The sequence below is a fragment of the Boleophthalmus pectinirostris genome, unplaced genomic scaffold (assembly GCF_026225935.1).
Source record: "Boleophthalmus pectinirostris isolate CB_2022bp ecotype Guang Dong unplaced genomic scaffold, ASM2622593v1 HiC_scaffold_13, whole genome shotgun sequence".
Taxonomy (NCBI): Eukaryota; Metazoa; Chordata; class Actinopteri; order Gobiiformes; family Gobiidae; genus Boleophthalmus; species Boleophthalmus pectinirostris.
In genome coordinates this window covers 1004906-1024106 of record NW_026571036.1, presented here as the reverse complement: position 1 = coordinate 1024106, position 19201 = coordinate 1004906, and the positions used below count along the sequence as shown (strand labels likewise).

At 50.3% G+C, this 19201-nt stretch overlaps 2 protein-coding genes across 2 annotated transcripts in view; both read right to left on the bottom strand.

Annotated features, from left to right (window-relative positions):
• Positions 1-1119: 1119 nt before the first annotated feature.
• On the bottom strand, positions 1120-8643 carry LOC110163854 (exocyst complex component 3-like). The gene is made up of 13 exons (XM_055149139.1): positions 8554-8643; positions 7688-7941; positions 7323-7546; positions 6672-6880; positions 6434-6548; positions 5211-5333; positions 4973-5136; positions 4327-4419; positions 3576-3696; positions 3243-3368; positions 2968-3117; positions 2618-2739; positions 1120-1731 (listed from the first exon to the last, which is right to left on the bottom strand). Exons 2-13 carry the CDS (start codon positions 7803-7805, stop codon positions 1524-1526), a joined length of 1773 nt encoding a protein of 590 aa, XP_055005114.1. The 5' UTR covers positions 7806-7941; positions 8554-8643; the 3' UTR covers positions 1120-1523.
• A 1632-nt stretch (positions 8644-10275) lies between these two features.
• The window catches only part of LOC110163853 (putative E3 ubiquitin-protein ligase UBR7), a 9996-nt gene continuing 1070 nt past the window's right edge, over positions 10276-19201 (bottom strand). The window contains exons 2-12 of the mRNA XM_055149183.1: positions 19081-19201; positions 16223-16355; positions 15725-15785; positions 15469-15564; positions 13619-13672; positions 13392-13497; positions 13257-13315; positions 12904-13146; positions 12242-12410; positions 11519-11580; positions 10276-10468 (exon numbers count right to left, since the gene is read on the bottom strand). Coding sequence (XP_055005158.1) covers positions 10379-10468; positions 11519-11580; positions 12242-12410; positions 12904-13146; positions 13257-13315; positions 13392-13497; positions 13619-13672; positions 15469-15564; positions 15725-15785; positions 16223-16355; positions 19081-19201 — 1194 coding nt within the window. The 3' untranslated portion in view covers positions 10276-10378. The remainder of the gene's footprint in view (positions 10469-11518; positions 11581-12241; positions 12411-12903; positions 13147-13256; positions 13316-13391; positions 13498-13618; positions 13673-15468; positions 15565-15724; positions 15786-16222; positions 16356-19080) is intronic.

The window sequence follows — 19201 nt, the reverse complement described above, 5'->3', positions numbered from 1 at the left end:
AGTTTACAGGCTTTTTCTACTCCACCTAACCACGCCCACATGAGTTAAACCACACCCACACATGATTTAGGCTCCTCCCACCTCCAAAACCACACCCACACATGATTTAGGCTCCTCCCACCTCCAAAACCACACCCACACATGAGATTTAGACTCCTCCCACTTCCAAAACCACACCCATTTGAGTTAGACCACACCCACACGAGAGTTAAACGGTGCCCACACGAGTTTTTGACTCCTCCCACCTCCAAAAAAACACGCCCACACGAGATTTAGGCTCCTCCCACATGAAATTTAGACCCCGCCCACCTCCAAAACCACACCCACATGAGATGTAGGCTCCTCCCACATGAAATTTAGACCCCTCCCACCTCCAAAACCACACCCACACGAGATTTAGGCTCCTCCCACATGAAATTTAGACCCTTCCCACCTCCAAAACCATGCCCACACGTGATATAAGCTCCTCCCACATATTTCGATTTCTCCCACCTCCAAAACCACACCCACACAACATTTATGCCCCTCCCACATGAAATTTAGACCCTTCCCACCTCCAAAACCACGCCCACACGTGATTTAGGCGCCTCCCACATGAAATTTAGACCCTTCCCACCTCCAAAACCACGCCCACACGTGATTTAAGCTCCTCCCACATGATATTTCGATTTCTCCCACCTCCAAAACCACACCCACACAACATTTATGCCCCTCCCACATGAGATTTAGACTCCTCCCACTTCTAAAACCACACCCACTCGACCCAGGAGAGATCACTAGATTACTGGACCGGGTCTGGACCAGGACTCGTCTTTGTGTGTGTGGAGAAGCAGGGAGCCACTGTTGTCGTTCTGATCGTCGCTGAAGGTTCTCCGATGTTCTCATAAAAAACTGTGTCCACCTGAAACACGAGTCAGATGCCCTCCCACCTGCAGCTCTGTGTCGGACCAACCGTCAGGAGCAGGACCCCTGCACCTGCACCTGTCCCTGCACCTGTCACTCTGAGACCCTGTCACTTTCCCTCCATTTTCCAAACACGTTTCAGAAAAATGTAGAGGAAAAAAAAAAGTAAAAGTTCAAAGATCAACAAATGAATTTTTATTTCACTTCAGTCGTTTATTTTCAGTTTTTATAAAGAAAAAAGGATCAAATATCCAGTCGAAAAACTCTGAAAAACGGCAAAAAAAACGGCACGACATGGTGACGTTTTAGCTGCGCTTCAGTTCCGTTTGTATTTCAGTTCCGTTTGCGCTTCAGCTCCGTTTGGGCTTCAGTTCCGTTTGCGCTTCAGTTCCGTTTGGGCTTCAGCTCCGTTTGGGCTTCAGCTCCGTTTGGGCTTCAGCTCCGTTTGTGTTTCAGTTCCGTTTGCTTCAGTTCCGTTTGGGCTTCAGTTCCGTTTGTGCTTCAGTTCCGTTTGCGTTTCAGTTCCGTTTGCGCTTCAGTTCCGTTTGGGCTTCAGCTCCGTTTGGGCTTCAGCTCCGTTTGCGCTTCAGCTCCGTTTGGGCTTCAGTTCCGTTTGTATTTCAGTTCCGTTTGGGCTTCAGCTCCGTGAGGGCGGCGGCCATTTTGTCGTCGAACCACTTCACTTTGATCCTGGAGAAGAACGCCGCGCTCTGATTGGTCGATCCCTGCGGCGAGGGGCGGGTCTCCTCCACGCCGCGTTTGATCTGACGAATCGAGGCAGCTGATTGGCCGCTTTTCACGAAGAGGAGTCTGGAGACGTGCGCGGCGCTGAAGGAGACGAGGACAGAGGAGATGAGGACAGAGGAGACGAGGACAGAGGAGACGAGGAGAGAGGAGACGAGGAGAGAGGAGACGAGGACAGAGGAGACGAGGACAGAGGAGACGAGGACAGAGGAGACGAGGACAGAGGAGACGAGGACAGAGGAGACGAGGACAGAGGAGACGAGGAGAGGAGACGAGGAGAGGAGACGAGGAGAGAGGAGACGAGGAGAGGAGACGAGAAGAGGAGACAAGGAGAGAGGAAACGAGGAGAGGAGATGAGGAGAGAGGAGACAAGGTGAGGAGACAAGAGAGGAGACGAGGAGCGAGGAGACAAGGAGAGGAGACAAGGTGAGGAGACAAGGAGAGAGGAGACAAGGAGAGAGGAGACGAGGAGAAAGGAGAGGAGAGAGGAGACAAGGAGAGAGGAGACAAGGAGAGAGGAGACAAGGAGAGGAGACAAGGAGAGAGCAGAGAAGATGAGGAGAGAGGACACGAGGAGAGGAGACGAGGAGAGAGGAGATGAGGACAGAGGTTTTTAGTAAAGATCTAAACCAGAACTAAACCAGGATTTTGCTGTGAAAACCAGATCACTAAACCCCGTGTGTGTGTCAGGTCCCTCCCCGTGTGTGTGTCAGGTCCCTCCCCGTGTGTGTGTCAGGTCCCTCCCCGTGTGTGTGTCAGGTCCCTCCCCGTGTGTGTGTCAGGTCCGTGTGGTGTCTCTCCCGTGTCCGTGTGTGTGTCAGGGCCCTCCCCGTGTGGTGTCAGGTCCTCCGTGTGTGTGTCAGGTCCCTCCCCGTGTGTGTGTCAGGTCCCTCCCCGTGTGTGTGTCAGGTCCCTCCCCGTGTGTGTGTGTCAGGTCCCTCCCCGTGTGTGTGTCAGGTCCCTCGAGTACCTCAGATCGGGGCAGGTCCGGACCAGAGAGACCAGTTCGAGTTGGATCAGGTCTGGATCCTGGAGCCTGAGGACTTCAGAGACCTGGACCAGGATCTGGGTGGTCCTGTCACAAGCCCCGCCCTGAAACACACAGGTGACAGGTGACAGGTGAGGCAGGTGAGGCAGGTGAGGCAGGTGAGGCGTCAGGAGCAGGAGGCCCAAAGTGGAGGATTGTTCTAAATCTTATATTAAACCAGGACTGAACCAGGACTAAACCAGGACTAAACCAGGACTGAACCAGGACTGAACCAGGACTGAACCAGGACTGAACCAGGACTGAACCAGGACGGGAGGGCATCTGGGTCTCACCTGAGCTGTGAAAAAGTTGTGCAGGTTGTGGGCGTCGGCCTTCATCTGTCTGGCCCCGCCCTCCTGCTCCTCCTGACTCCGCCTCCTCGACTTCAGCAGATTTTTCACAAAACGCAGCGCCACCTCCTGGTGCAGGCGAGTCAGCACCGCCTGAAAACACAACCAGGACTAGACCAGGACTAGACCAGGACTAGACCAGGACTAGACCAGGACTAGACCAGGACTAGAACCAGGACTAGAGCAGGACTAGACCAGGTCCTGGCGACAGGTGTTACCTGGCGACAGGTGGGCTTGAGGTCCTGCAGTTGGTCCAGTTCAGGAATCAGAAAGTCCAGGAGTGAGTCCAGGACTGGGAGAGTCCCACAGACCCAGGCCGGAGTCCAGAGTCCGGACAGGAGCGGCTGAAAGCAGAGGGGTGGGGCTTAAGGGGGCGGGGCTTAAGGGCAGGGCTGTTATGGGCGGAGTCTTACCTATTTTATCTAAACTTTAATCCAAACTCTGGATCTCTGCGCTCTCCTGAGAGGAGCTGCTCTGAGCTGTGATTGGTCAGACTCACCTTGAGCTGTGATTGGTCAGACTCACCTTGAGCTGTGATTGGTCAGACTCACCTTGAGCTGTGATTGGACGGTGCCGGTCAGACTACAGTACCCACAATCCCTCAGGGCAGAGAGCGACTCCAGACACCTGCGCCTCAGAGCAACGTCCACGACACGAGTCTGAACCAGAGACCTGAAAGAAACACGACGAGAGAAGAAATGTGGTTTTATTTATGTTTTTATTTTACACTGTTTTTCACAGACGAATGTCACAAAGACTTTATCTGTGTGTGTGTGTGTGTGTGTGTGTGTGTGTGTGTGTGTGTGTGTGTGTGTGTGTGTCTGTGTGTGTGTGTGTGTGTGTGTGTGTGTGTCTGTGTGTGTGTATGTGTCTGTGTGTGTGTGTCTGTCTGTCTGTGTGTGTGTGTGTGTGTGTGTGTGTGTGTGTGTGTCTGTGTGTGTGTGTGTGTGTGTGTGTCTGTGTGTGTGTGTGTGTGTGTGTGTGTCTGTGTGTGTGTATGTGTGTGTGTGTCTGTGTGTGTGTGTGTGTCTGTGTGTGTGTGTGTGTGTGTGTGTGTGTGTGTGTGTGTGTGTGTCTGTGTGTGTGTGTGTCTGTGTGTGTCTGTGTGTGTGTGTGTGTGTGTCTGTGTGTGTGTGTGTCTGTGTGTGTGTGTGTGTGTGTGTCTGTGTGTCTGTCTGTGTGTGTGTGTCTGTGTGTCTGTGTGTGTGTGTGTGTGTGTGTGTGTGTGTGTGTGTGTGTCTGTGTGTCTGTGTCTGTGTGTGTGTCTGTGTGTGTGTGTGTGTGTGTGTGTGTGTGTCTGACCTGAGTTGTTCCTCACAGACGAGTTGAGCTTTCACAATAGATGCTCGGTTCCTCCGGTTCTCCTTCAGGAACTCCTCCAGAGAACGTGTGTATCTACAACACACACACACACACACACACACACACACACACACACACACACACACACACACACACACACACACACACACACAGACACAGACACACACACACACACAGACACACACACACACACACACACAGACACACACACACACAGACACACACACACAGACACACACACACACAGACACACACAGACACACACACACACACACAGACACACACAGACACACACACACACACAGACACACACACACACACACACACACACACACACACACAGACACACACACACACACACACACACAGACACACACACACACAGACACACACACACACACACACACAGACACACACACACACACACACACACACAGACACACACACAGACACAGACACACACACAGACACACACACACACAGACACAGACACACACACACAGACACACAGACACAGACACACACACACACACAACACAGACACAGACACACACACACACACACACCTGATCTCACCCTTTAACATCACAATAACTTTAACACTGTGAGAGGGAAAAAGACTCACCTGCTGAGGAAAACTGGGACCTCCAACCAGATCTGGGTCTCACTCTGGTCCGGTCCCTGGTCCGGTCCCTGGTCCGGTCCCTGGTCCGGTCCCTGGTCCGGTCCCTGGTCCGGTCCCTGGTCCGGTCTCACACACTTCAGCTCCTGCAGGGCTCCGTCGATCACCTGAAACACCCCAGAGAAGAGTCTGTGTCACACTTTGTCAAAAACAGTTTGATGATGGAGCATGTTCTTCTGACCTGGATGACCTCCAGAGCCACAGGACTGAAGCAGAACCCATCGATCTCCTCAGACCCAGAGCCCGACCTCCAGGACTCCTCCTCCTTCAGAAGAATGTTCCCCAACCACTGACGCACCCGACCCTGAGGACCACAACCCACATCTGAGGACCACAAACACATCTGAGGACCACAACCCACATCTGAGGACCACAACCCACATCTGAGGACCACAACTCACATCTGAGGACCACAACCACATCTGAGGACCACAACCCACATCTGAGGACCACAACCCACATCTGAGGACCACAACCCACATCTGAGGACCACAACCCACATCTGAGGACCACAACCAACATCTGAGGACCACAACCCACATCTGAGGAACACAACCCACATCTGAGGACCACACACTGAGGACACCCACATCTGAGGACCACAACCCACATCTGAGGAACCACACTCAACATCTGAGGACCACAACCCACATCTGAGGACCACAACCCACATCTGAGGACCACAATCCACATCTGAGGACACAGGAACACAATCCACATCTGAGGACCACAACCACACATCTGAGGACCACAACCCACATCTGAGGAACACAACCACACATCTGAGGACCACAACCACATCTGAGGACCACAACCCACATCTGAGGACCACAACCCACATCTGAGGACCACAATCAACATCTGAGGACCACAACACCACATCTGAGGACCACAACAAACATCTGAGGACCACAACCCACATCTGAGGAACACAATCAACATCTGAGGACCACAACCCACATCTGAGGACCACAACCCACATCTGAGGACCACAATCAACATCTGAGGACCACAACCCACATCTGAGGACCACAACCCACATCTGAGGACCACAATCAACATCTGAGGACCACAACGAACATCTGAGGACCACAACAAACATCTGAGGACCACAACGGACATCTGAGGACCACAACCCACATCTGAGGACCACAACCAACCTCTGAGGACCACAACCAACATCTGAGGACCACAACTAAACATCTGAGGACCACAATCAACATCTGAGGACCACAACCAACATCTGAGGACCACAACTAAACATCTGAGGACCACAACTAACATCTGAGGACCACAACCAACATCTGAGGACCACAACTAACATCTGAGGACCACAACCAACCTCTGAGGACCACAACCAACATCAGAGGACCACAACTAAACCGGCTGTAGACCGGTCTGTACCTGGGTGGACTCCTGGTGCTGGTCTTGGATCTTCTTGAGGACCACGGGACTCAGTAAAGGTCCGAGGTCTGAGGTCCTGATCCGGTCTTTGAGTTCAGGATGAAGAAGAATCTCCCTGAAAGTTTAAAGATTCTGTGAGGAGAAGGTTTCGAGGTTTTGCAGAAGCTCCTCGGATCCTAAAACTTCTGGAATCATAAATTTAAAAAAGCGAATCGTCTGAAGACCCCGCCCCTCTCACCGTCGGTAGCTGTGATTGGTCCAGAGCAGCAGGTAGGCGCGGTCGTCGTCCGATGAGGCGTCGGCGAGCTCCTGGAGGCGGAGTCTGAGGCTGTTGTGGTAAAGCTTCAGGAAGCGGTTCAGGATGTCCATGTGACCCGGATACGCCCGGACCACGGAACGAGACAGGAGCAGGAGGTCTCCGAGGAGAACCTGAGCGAGTCTGAGCACCTGAGAGGAGCAGAGGAGAACGTCAGAGAGGAGAACGTCAGAGGAACAGAGGAGAACGTCAGAGGAGCAGAGGAGAACGTCAGAGGAGCAGAGGAGAACGTCAGAGGAGAACGTCAGAGGGGAACGTCAGAGGAACAGAGGAGAACGTCAGAGGAACAGAGGAGAACGTCAGAGGAGAAGGTCAGAGGAACAGAGGAGAACGTCAGAGGAGCAGAGGAGAACGTCAGAGGAGAAGGTCGGAGGAACAGAGGAGAAGGTCAGAGAAGAACGTCAGAGGAGCAGAGGAGAACGTCAGAGGAGAACGTCAGCGGAACAGAGGAGGTCAGAGAAGAACGTCAAAGGAGAACATCAGAGGAGAACGTCAGAGGAGCAGAGGAGAACGTCAGACGAAAATGTCAGAGGAGAAGGTCAGAGGAGAACGTCAGAGGAGCAGAAGACTCACCTCCTGTTTGACGGTGGAGGTCCGTGAGGTCTGGTCCTGGTCCGGTTCTGGGTCTCGGGTCTTGGGTTTGAGTCTGGACCGGACCATCTGCTCCAGGAGTTTGTCGTGGTTCTGTAAAGTCCGACTCGGTCTCCAAACCGGGACCAGGTCTGGAGGAAAGTCCAACCAGGCCCGGTCCAAGTCCTCCTGGTCCAGAACACAGACCAGAGCCTCACGGAGCGAGTCTGGTCACACGGACTCAAGTCAGGACTAGACCTGGACTAAACCAGGACTAACCCAGAACTAAACCAGGACTAAACCAGAAATGAACCGGGACTAAACTAAACCAGGACTAAACCAGGACTAAACCAGGTCTAGACCAGTACCTGGGCTGAAGTCCTCAGAGAAGATCTTGTGGACTTGGATCCTGATTTGGACCCAGAGTTTCTCCAGGTCCGTGTGGAGCTGGTCCTGGTCCTGCTCTGAAAGTCCAGACTCCATCATCTTCTGCTCCCTGAGGACCAACGCCCGACCCAGAGACCTGAGACCAAGACCCGGGTCCAGACCGGGTCCAGACCCGGGTCCAGACCTGAGTCCGGACCCGGGTCTGGACCAGGAGCCAGAGGAGGGTCTACAGAGGCTGAAGAAAAACACAGAGGAGGATCATAACCGGTCTACAGGAGGATCATAACCGGTCTACAGGAGGATCATAACCGGTCTACAGGAGGATCATAACCGGTCTACAGGAGGATCATAACCGGTCTACAGGAGGATCATAACCGGTCTACAGGAGGATCATAACCGGTCTACACGAGGATCATAACCGGTCTACAGGAGGATCATAACCGGTCTACACGAGGATCATAACCGGTCTACAGGAGGATCATAACCGGTCTACACGAGGATCATAACCGGTCTACACGAGGATCATAACCGGTCTACAGGAGGATCATAACCGGTCTACAGGAGGATCATAACCGGTCTACAGGAGGATCATAACCGGTCTACAGGAGGATCATAACCGGTCTACAGGAGGAGGATCATAACCGGTCTAGGATCATAACCGGTCTAGGATCATAACCGGTCTAGGATACCGGTCTACAGGAGGATCATAACCGGTCTACAGGAGGATCATAACCGGTCTACAGGAGGATCATAACCGGTCTACAGGAGGATCATAACCGGTCTACAGGAGGATCATAACCGGTCTACAGGAGGATCATAACCGGTCTACAGGAGGATCTGGTTTTACCTCGGGGAGGGTTTTTGTTTCGTCCGATCTTCAGCTTCAGCTTCAGTTTGTTCTTGTTTGGATCTGAAACATTTACAGAACTGAACCAGGACTAAACCAGGACTAAAACCAGGACTAAACCAGGACTAAACCAGGTCTAAACCAGGACTAGACAGGACTAAACCAGGACCAAACCAGGACTAAAACCAGGAACTAAACCCAGGTCTAAACCAGGACTAAACCAGGACTAAACCAGGACTAAACCAGGACTAAACCAGGACTAAAACCAGGACTAAACCAGGACTAGGACCAAACTGAACCAGGACTAAACCAGGAACTAAAACCAGGTAAAACTAAAACCAGGACTAAACCAGGACTAAAGGACTAAACCAGGACTAAACCAGGTCTAAAACCAGGACTAAACCAGGACTAAACCAGGACTAAACCAGGACTAAACCAGGACTAAACCAGGACTAAACCAGGACTAAACCAGGACTAAAACCAGGAACCAGGACTAAAGGACTAAACCAGGACCAAAACCAGGACTAAAACCAGGACTAAACCAGGACTAACCAGGACTAAACCAGGACTAAACAGACAGACTAAACCAGGTCTAAACCAGGAACTAAAAGGACTAAACCAGGACTAACAGGACTAAACCAGGACCAAAACCAGGAACTAAACCAGGTCTAAACCAGGACTAAACCAGACTAAACCAGAACTAAACCAGAACTGAACCAGGACTAAACCAGGACTAAACCAGAACTAAACCAGGACTAGACCAGGACTAACCAGGACTAAACCAGGACTAAACCAGGACTAAACCAGGACTAAACCAGAACTAAACCAGGTCTTACCTTCCATGGCGGTAAATGAAACCAGAGAAGGGGGCGGGGCTTCACCTGAGACACCTGTCCGTCACCTGACCCGATGACGTCATCAGCCGCTCCGCGACAAACGGCACGAGACTCACGTTCAGAACGAGTTTCATTTAAAGAGACGGAGCCAAAAAGAAAAAGAGGAAGAGTCCGAGCGACAGGAACTAAACGTATAAAACCTGTGAATCTGTTTTGAGCGAATAAAACATTTACAAAACATTTAAAGAAACGTGAAGCTCTGAAAATGAGGCGAGTTCCAGAGAAAAACGCAGGTAAATACTTGTGTTTAAAACCTCAGACGACACACGCTTCATTTTCTCTTTTTATGTCCTACAAATATTTTACATAAACTCCAGAGTCACACAGAAAATGAACAGGATTTTTTAACAAACAAAATAGCAAAAAAAAAAAAAAAAAAAAAAGTAGTTTAGTCTGTGGGTTTGATGTTTGTTGTGGTGAATAATATTGAACAAATATTTGATTGAACGAACACGAGCGTCTCTAAGTTTATAACAGAAGAAAAATCAGAACATTAAATCAAGTTCAAATTTCAATAATTAAATGAATTAAAGTTTGAGAGTTTTTATAAGACGAGGAAACAGTCGTGATCCACAGACACAGATCCACCCACGAGTCAAAAAGAATCAAACTGAATCAAACTCTTGAACTGAGACGTGACGTTCAGATCTGACGAGGTGAGAGTCACAAGAAAATCAAACAGCAGGAGAATCGTCATAGAAACACTCTGTGATGTCACAGCCGCGATGACATCATCCGTATGTCCCGCCCCGCGATGACATCACACACAAACTCACACACAAACACACGTACACACACACACACACACACACACACACACAGGACACAGGTTTATTCATTTATTTAAAAAAATGTCATCACATTGGGGTCAGGTTGGGGTCAGAGGTCACGGTGGGGTCACGGTGGGGTCACAGGTCAGGGGTCACAGGTCAGGCACTGTACAGCTGACCGTTGGCGCGACGTCTTTTCCGACTTTGCTGCTGCTCGAAAAACTGTCGGATGTCGTCTGGAGTCACCACCTGAAACAACGTCCAGTGACGTCATCAACGGGCGACATCATCATGAGAGCGTCAAACCATTAAACAGTGACTCAGACGAATCACACTGTGCACTGACTTTATGTTTTTAATAATTAATTTAGATTTCTGGAATAATTAAATAAAACCATTTTAAAGCTAAACTGCTGTGATTTTTGCTTTTCATAAAGAAAAGTGTGAGCTCCTGGTCAGGGTTAAAGTTCACGACCGAACGTCTAAACCAGGTGCAGAACCAGGTTAAAGGCCCAGGTCATTGTAAACCGCTTGACTAAACCGGATAAACCAGGACTAACCTCTCTCAGGTCTAGGACTAAACCAGGTCTCCAGGACTAAACCAGGAGGTCTAAACCACTAAACCAGGACTAAACCAGGCTAAACCAGGACTCTAACCACTAAACCAGGACTAAACCAGGACTAAACCAGGACTAAACCAGGACTAAACCAGGTCTAAACCAGGACTAAACCAGGTCTAAACCAGGACTAAACCAGGTCTAAACCAGGACTAAACCAGGACTAAACCAGGTCTAAACCAGGACTAAACCAGGAGGTCTAAACCAGGACTAAACCAGGTCTAAACCAGGTCTAAACCAGGACTAAACCAGGTCTAAACCAGGACCAGGTCTAAAACCAGGACTAAACCAGGACTAAACCAGGACTAAACCAGGTAACCAGGTCTAAACCAGGACTAAACCTAAACCAGGACTAAACCAGGTCTAAACCAGGTCTAAACCAGGTCTAACCAGGTCTAAACCAGGTCTAAACCAGGTAACCAGGACTAAACCAGGTCTAAACCAGGACTAAACCAGGAACCAGGTCTAAACCAGGTCTAAACCAGGTCTAAACCAGGTCTAAACCAGGACTAAACCAGGTCAGTGGATGATACATTATGTGAGTATATATATATATATATATATATATTATATATGATTCTAATATTCTGTAACATGATATAATAATATTATATTTCTTATATCTTTGTGTGACGTGATCTGGTGTGATTTTCTTTGTGTGATTTGGTCGTGTGAGTCGGACCTTTCCTTCTGAAGCGAATCTCTGCAGAAAATCCTTCAACTCTGTCTTCAGGTCGTTGTACTCTGAAAAACACACGAGACTCAACCAGGACCGAAACAAGACCAGAGACCAGGACCAGGACCAGGACCAAGACCAGGACCAGGACCACCAAGACCAGGACCAGGACCACAGGACCACCAGGACCACCAGACCAGGACCACCAGACCAGGACCAAGACCAGGACCAGGACCAGGACCAGACCAGGGACCAGGACCAGGACCAGGACCAGGACCAAGACCAGGACCAGGACCAAGGACCAGGGACCAGGACCAAGACCAGGACCAGGGACCAGGACCAGGACCAGGACCCACCAGGACCAGGACCAGGACCAGGACCAGGACCAGGACCAGGACCAGGACCAGGACCAGGACCAGGACCAGACCAGGACCAGGACCAGGACCAGGACCAGGACCAGGACCAAGACCAGGACCAGGACCAGGACCAGACCAGGACCAGGACCAGGACCAGGACCAGGACCAAGACCAGGACCAGGACCAGACCAGGACCAAGACCAAGACCAGGACCAAGACCAGGACCAGGACCAAGACCAGGACCAGGACCAGGACCAGGACCAGGACCAGGACCAGGACCAGGACCAGGACCAGGACCAGGACCAGGACCAGGACCAGGACCAGGACCAGGACCAGGACCAGGACCAGGACCAGGACCAGTGGAGGACTTTACCGTGGATGAGCTCGAGTTGTTGGACTCGGTTGAGTCGGTCGAGCGCTGACATCAGCGGGTCTGCTGCGCTCTCATTGGTCCGTTCGAGGCTCTTTCCCTTTGTCTCATAGGCCAGAACTGTGTCCCCCTCGTCCAATAGGAAGAGAGACCCCGCCTCCGACAACAACGTCTGAACAAACCACAAAAACAAGAAAAAAATAAAGAATCGTATCGTCTTTATTACTCTTGGTATCGGAATCGGTATCGAGTCTGTTTAGTCTCAAAATCCAGTTTAAAGATTTAATATCATGATGACAGGAGCAGACAGGAGCAGACAGGGGCAGACAGGGGCAGACAGGGGCAGACAGGAGCAGACAGGGGCAGACAGGGGCAGACAGGGCAGACAGGGCAGACAGGACAGACAGAGCAGCAGACAGGGGCAGACAGGAGCAGACAGGAGCAGACACAGACAGGAGCAGACAGGGCAGACAGGACAGCAGACAGGGGCAGACAGGAGCAGACAGGGCAGACAGGGGCAGACAGGGGCAGACAGGAGCAGACAGGGAGCAGACACAGACAGGAGCAGACAGGGGCAGACACAGACAGGAGCAGACAGGGGCAGACAGGAGCAGACACAGGAGCAGACAGGGGCAGACACAGACAGGAGCAGACAGGGGCAGTACCTGACAGTCTTGGCAGGTGCAGAGGCGGGACCTCCAGCCTGAGGGCCAGAACGTCGCTCCTGATTGGCTCCTGCTCTGACCAATCAGCTGCAGCTCCTTCAGACGACACGCCCCTTTAGGCTCCTCCTCTTTTAGCCCCGCCCCCTCCTTCAGCCCCGCCTCCTTTAGCTCCGCCCCCTCCTCCGCCTTCACCTCTGGCTCCTCCTGGTGACGAGGACGTTTGCAGCTCGGCTCCTCATCAGGCTGAAAAACAACAACAAGACTCCAGAACTAAACCAGGACTGAACCAGGACTGAACCAGGACTGAACCAGGACTGAACCAGGACTGAACCAGGACTTAAGCTGAGACACACCTCCTGTTTGGGATCTTCTTTGGGCTGATCCGGACCAGGTTTAACCTCAGGGTCTGAAACTACATTCAACACAGTTAGACCAGGACTAAAAACAGGACTAAACCAGGTCTAAATCAGGTCTAAACCAGGACTTGCCTGTGATCTGGGCGGCGTAGGTCCAGAGGAACTGGTTGTGGTTCATGCAGGACTCACAGATCATCTCCTGAAGCTCCACAGAGTCTGGGACCGGAGCTCCAAGGTGCTGCAGACAGAAGGAAACCAGATCTAAACCAGGTCTAAACCAGGTCTAAACCAGGTCTAAACCAGGTCTAAACCAGGTCTAAACCAGGTCTGACAGGTGGGTGAGTTGTTGGGACACTGACCCGTCCGTGGAGCCAGTCCTCACAGATCACACACTGGATCATCTGGTCCTCCACCTGCAACAACACAAACACAACACACAATATAACACACAACACACACTTATACAACACACAACACACAGCACGTCCTCGGGGTCGGGGTAGGGTCCTGTCCTGGTTTAGTCCTGGTTTAGTACTGGTTTAGTCCTGGTTTAGTCCTGGTTTAGTACTGGTTTAGTCCTGGTTTAGTCCTGGTTTAGTCTGGTTTAAGTACTGGTTTTAGTCCTGGTTTAGTCCTGGTTTAGTACTGGTTTAGTCCTGTTAGTTTTAGTCCTGGTTTAGTCCTGGTTTAGTCCTGGTTTAGTACTGGTTTAGTACTGGTTTAGTCCTGGTTTTAGTCCTGGTTTAGTCCTCACCTGGTCCTCGGGTTTAGTCGGGGTAGGTTTAGTCCTGGTTTAGTCCTGGTTTAGTCCTGGTTTAGTCCTGGTTTAGTCCTGGTTTAGTACTGGTTTAGTACTGGTTTAGTCCTGGTTTAGTCCTGGTTTAGTCCTGGTTTAGTACTGGTTTAGTCCTGGTTTAGTCCTGGTTTAGTCCTCACCTGGTCCTCGGGGTCGGGGTAGGGTCCTGTCCTGGTTTAGTCCTGGTTTAGTCCTGGTTTAGTCCTGGTTTAGTCCTGGTTTAGTCCTGGTTTAGTCCTGGTTTAGTCCTGGTTTAGTCCTGGTTTAGTCCTGGTTTAGTCCTGGTTTAGTCCTGGTTTAGTCCTCACCTGGTCCTCGGGGTCGGGGTAGGGTCCTGTCCTGGTTTAGTCCTGGTTTAGTCCTGGTTTAGTCCTGGTTTAGTCCTGGTTTAGTCCTCACCTGGTCCTCGGGGTCGGGGTAGGGTCCTGTCCTGGTTTAGTCCTGGTTTAGTCCTGGTTTAGTTCTGGTTTAGTTCTGGTTTAGTCCTGGTTTAGTCCTCACCTGGTCCTCGGGGTCGGGGTAGGTTTAGTCCTGGTTTAGTCCTGGTTTAGTCCTGGTTTAGTCCTGGTTTAGTCCTCACCTGGTCCTCGGGTCGGGGTAGGGTCCTGTCCTGGTTTAGTCCTGGTTTAGTCCTGTTTAGTCCTGGTCCTGGTTTAGTCCTGGTTTAGTCCTGGTTTAGTCCTCACCTGGTCCTCGGGGTCGGGGTAGGGTCCTGTCCTGGTTTAGTCCTGGTTTAGTCCTGGTTTAGTCCTCACCTGGTCCGGGGTCGGGGTCTGGGTCCTAGTCCTGGTTTAGTCCTGGTTAGTCCTGGTTTAGTCCTGGTTTAGTCCTGGTTTAGTCCTGGTTTAGTCCTGGTTTAGTCCTCACCTGGTCCTCGGGGTCGGGGTAGGGTAGGGTCCTAGTCCTGGTTTAGTCCTGGTTTAGTCCTGGTTTAGTCCTGGTTTAGTCCTGGTTTAGTCCTGGTTTAGTCCTCACCTGGTCCTCGGGGTCGGGGTAGGGTAGGGTCCTGTCCTGGTTTAGTCCTGGTTTAGTCCTGGTTTAGTCCTCACCTGGTCCTCGGGGTCGGGGTAGGGTCCTGTCCTGGTTTAGTCCTGGTTTAGTCCTGGTTTAGTCCTGGTTTAGTCCTCACCTGGTCCTCGGGGTCGGGGTAGGGTCCTGTCCTGGTTTAGTCCTGGTTTAGTCCTGGTTTAGTCCTGGTTTAGTCCTCACCTGGTCCTCGGGGTCGGGGTAGGGTCCTGTCCTGGTTTAGTCCTGGTTTAGTCCTGGTTTAGTCCTGGTTTAGTCCTGGTTTAGTCCTGGTTTAGTCCTGGTTTAGTCCTCACCTGGTCCTCGGGGTCGGGGTAGGGTCCTGTCCTGGTTTAGTCCTGGTTTAGTCCTGGTTTAGTCCTGGTTTAGTCCTGGTTTAGTCCTCACCTGGTCCTCGGGGTCGGGGTAGGGGCGGCTGCAGGTGCAGTAAAGTCCAAAGAAGTTGTGGCTGTATTTGTTGTCAGAGTTCACTTCCTCTTTGTCCTGAAACAGAGGATCATGGGAAATGTAGTTTTAAACCAGAGACGCCACAACTCAACCCAAAGACAATGCACAAACGTCCACCGAAAGTAGTAGTAGTAGTAGTAGTAGTAGTAGTAGTAGTAGTAGTAGTAGTAGTAGTAGTACTTGTACTTGTACTCACAGGGTTCAGTTTGCAGGTGACGTCTTTAAACTTGGAGTTTCCACAGTCACAGCGAAAGTTTCTGAAATACAAATAATTTTATTTCACAGGCGTACTACTACTCCTACTACTACTACTACTACTACTACTCCTACTACTACTACTACTACTACTACTACTACTACTACTACTACTACTACTACTCCTACTCCTACTACTACTACTACTACTACTCCTACTCCTACTACTCCTACTCCTACTACTACTACTACTACTACTACTACTACTACTACTACTCCTACTACTACTCCTACTCCTGCAGTATTTGCTGTAGGATTCGCAGTAGAACATACTCAGCTGGTGGTCTTTGTGACATCTGTGTGCAACAGTATTTGTAGTATTCACAGTAGTTGTAGTACTTGTAGTAGTATTTGCAGTAGTTGTATTTGCAGTAGTATTTGCAGTAGTAGTATTTGCAGTAGTATTTGTAGTAGTAGTATTTGTAGTACTTGTACGTACCTCTTGGTGTAGAGCTCGTACAGCTGGTGTCCTTCGTGACATTTGTATGAACAGGCCAAACAGACTCCTGCTGCAGCGCCTCCTGGAGGACAACACGTCCCACACGCATACAACGCCTGACGCTTCACGTACAGAGAACAGAGAACAGAGAACAGAGAGAGAACAGAGAGAACAGAGAGAACAGAGAACAGAGAGAACAGAGAACAGAGAGAACAGAGAGAACAGAGAGAACAGAGAGAACAGAGAGAACAGAGAACAGAGAGAACAGAGAGAACAGAGAACAGAGAGAGAACAGAGAGAACAGAGAGAACAGAGAGAACAGAGAACAGAGAGAACAGAGAACAGAGAGAACAGAGAACAGAGAACAGAGAGAACAGAGAGAACAGAGAACAGAGAGAACAGAGAACAGGGGAGAAGAGGTCAGAGGTCAAAGACAACACCACATAAAGAATGACTCAAATCTGTTTACTCCAATACTGATCAATAACACATCTGTACTATACTACAGAGTACTACAGAGTACTACAGAGTACTACAGACTACTACAGAGTACTACAGAGTACTACAGAGTACTACAGACTACTACAGAGTACTACAGAGTACTACAGAGTACTACAGAGTACTACAGAGTACTACAGAGTACTACAGAGTACTACAGAGTACTACAGAGTACTACAGTGTACGTGCAGTAGAGGGAGGGGCTCTTATCTCCACACACTGGCGTCTCTGGTGTTTCAGTTTGATCCTGATACAAACCAGAGCCTCGTGTGTGAAGTTTGTCAGTTTGTCCGGAACAAACAAGAGCAGAGTTTAATAATCCCTACAACTCAGACCCTGAGGAGGAAACAACGACCGGACTCTTCCTCAGATGCTCACAACCATTTGGTTTAATGAAGCTCTGGGACTAGTCCGAGTCTGAGGCCCGAGTCTGAGGCCCGAGTCTGAGGCCCGAGTCTGAGGCCGAGTCTGAGGCCCGAGTCTGAGGCCCGAGTCCGTGACCAGAGTCCGTGACCAGAGTCCGTGACCAGAGTCCGTGACCAGAGTCCGTGACCAGAGTCTGTGCACGACACGAAGCCACAGGTCGAATCTGACCCCAACTCAAAATATTCTCTACATTTTATTTTAACAGGAGCTTTTTGAAAATGGGAGCCTGAACTGAAGGACCCAAGACCCAAAATCCAGACCCAGGTCCTTTAGTCCCGGTTTAGTCCCGGTTTAATCCCGGTTTAGTCCCGGTTTAGTACCTGGTTTAGTACCTGGTTTAGTACCTGGTTTAGTACCGTGTTTAGTCCTGGTTTAGTCCTGGTTTAGTACCTGGTTTAGTCCTGGTTTAATTCCTGGTTTAGTCCTGATTTAGTACCTGGTTTAGTCTTGGTTTAGTTCCTGGTTTTGTCCGTGTTTAGTCCGTGTTTAGTCCTGGTTTAGTCCTGGTTTAGTTCCTGGTTTAGTTCCTGGTTTAGTTCCGGGTTTTGTCCGGGTTTTGTCCGGGTTTTGTCCGGGTTTTGTCCGGGTTTAGTCCTGGTTTAGTTCCTGGTTTAGTTCCTGGTTTAGTTCCGTGTTTAGTCCGTGTTTAGTCCTGGTTTTGTCCGGGTTTTGTCCGGGTTTAGTCCGTGTTTAGTCCTGGTTTTGTCCGGGTTAGGCCGGGTTTAGTCCGGGTTTAGTCCGGGTTTAGTCCTGGTTTTGTCCTGGTTTTGTCCGTGTTTAGTCCGTGTTTAGTCCGTTTAGTCCGTGTTTAGTCCTGGTTTTGTCCGGGTTTTAGTCCGGGTTTAGTCCGGGTTTAGTCCGGGTTTAGTCCTGGTTTAGTACCTGGTTTAGTACCTGGTTTAGTACCTGGTTTTAGTCCGGGTTTAGTCCTGGTTTTAGTACCTGGTTTAGTACCTGGTTTAAGTACCTGGTTTAGTCCGGGTTTAGTCCTGGTTTAGTCCTGGTTTAGTACCTGGTTTAGTACCTGGTTTAGTACCTGGTTTAGTCCTGGTTTTAGTCCTGGTTTTAGTCCTGGTTTAGTCCTGGTTTAGTCCTGGTTTAGTCCTGGTTTAGTCCTGGTTTAGTACCTGGTTTATCCTGGTTAGTCCTGGTTTGGTCCTGGTTTAGTCCTGGTTTAGTACCTGGTTTAGTCCTGGTTTACCTGGTTAGTAGTCCTGGTTTAGTCCTGGTTTAGTCCTGTTTAGTCCTGGTTTAGTCCTGGTTTGTCCGGTTTACCTGGTTTTGTCCGGGTTTAGTCCTGGTTTAGTCCTGTCCTGGTTTAGTTCTGGTTTAGTTCCGTGTTTAGTCCGGTTTAGTCCTGGTTTAGTCCGGTTTAGTCCTGGTTTTAGTCCTGGTTTAGTCCTGGTTAGTCCCTGGTTTAGTCCGGTTTAGTCCTGGTTTTGTCCGGGTTTAGTCCTGGTTTTTTACCTGTTTAGTCCTGGTTTTATTTAGTCCTGGTTTAGTCCTGGTTTAGTGTTTAGTCCGGTCCGGTTTAGTCCTGGTTTAGTCCTGGTTTAGTCCTGGTTTAGTACCTGGTTTAGTCCTGGTTTAGTCCTGGTTTAGTCCTGGTTTAGTCCTGGTTTAGTCCTGGTTTAGTCCTGGTTTAGTACCTGGTTTAGTACCTGGTTTAGTCCTGGTTTAGTCCTGGTTTAGTCCTGGTTTAGTCCTGGTTTAGTACCTGGTTTAGTCCTGGTTTAGTACCTGGTTTAGTCCTGGTTTAGTCCTGGTTTAGTACCTGGTTTAGTACCTGGTTTAGTCCTGGTTTAGTCCTGGTTTAGTACCTGGTTTAGTACCTGGTTTAGTCCTGGTTTAGTCCTGGTTTAGTACCTGGTTTGGTCCTGGTTTAGTCCTGGTTTAGTCCTGGTTTTTGGTCCTGGTTTAGTCCTGGTTTAGTACCTGGCTGTAGGAGCAGTGCTCGGCGTCGCTGGCTCCTAAAACAGCACTGGCCTCTTCCTCCAGCTCCTCGTCTTCCTCCAGGACGTCCACGAGGGAAACCACAGGCTCCTCCCCCTCCAT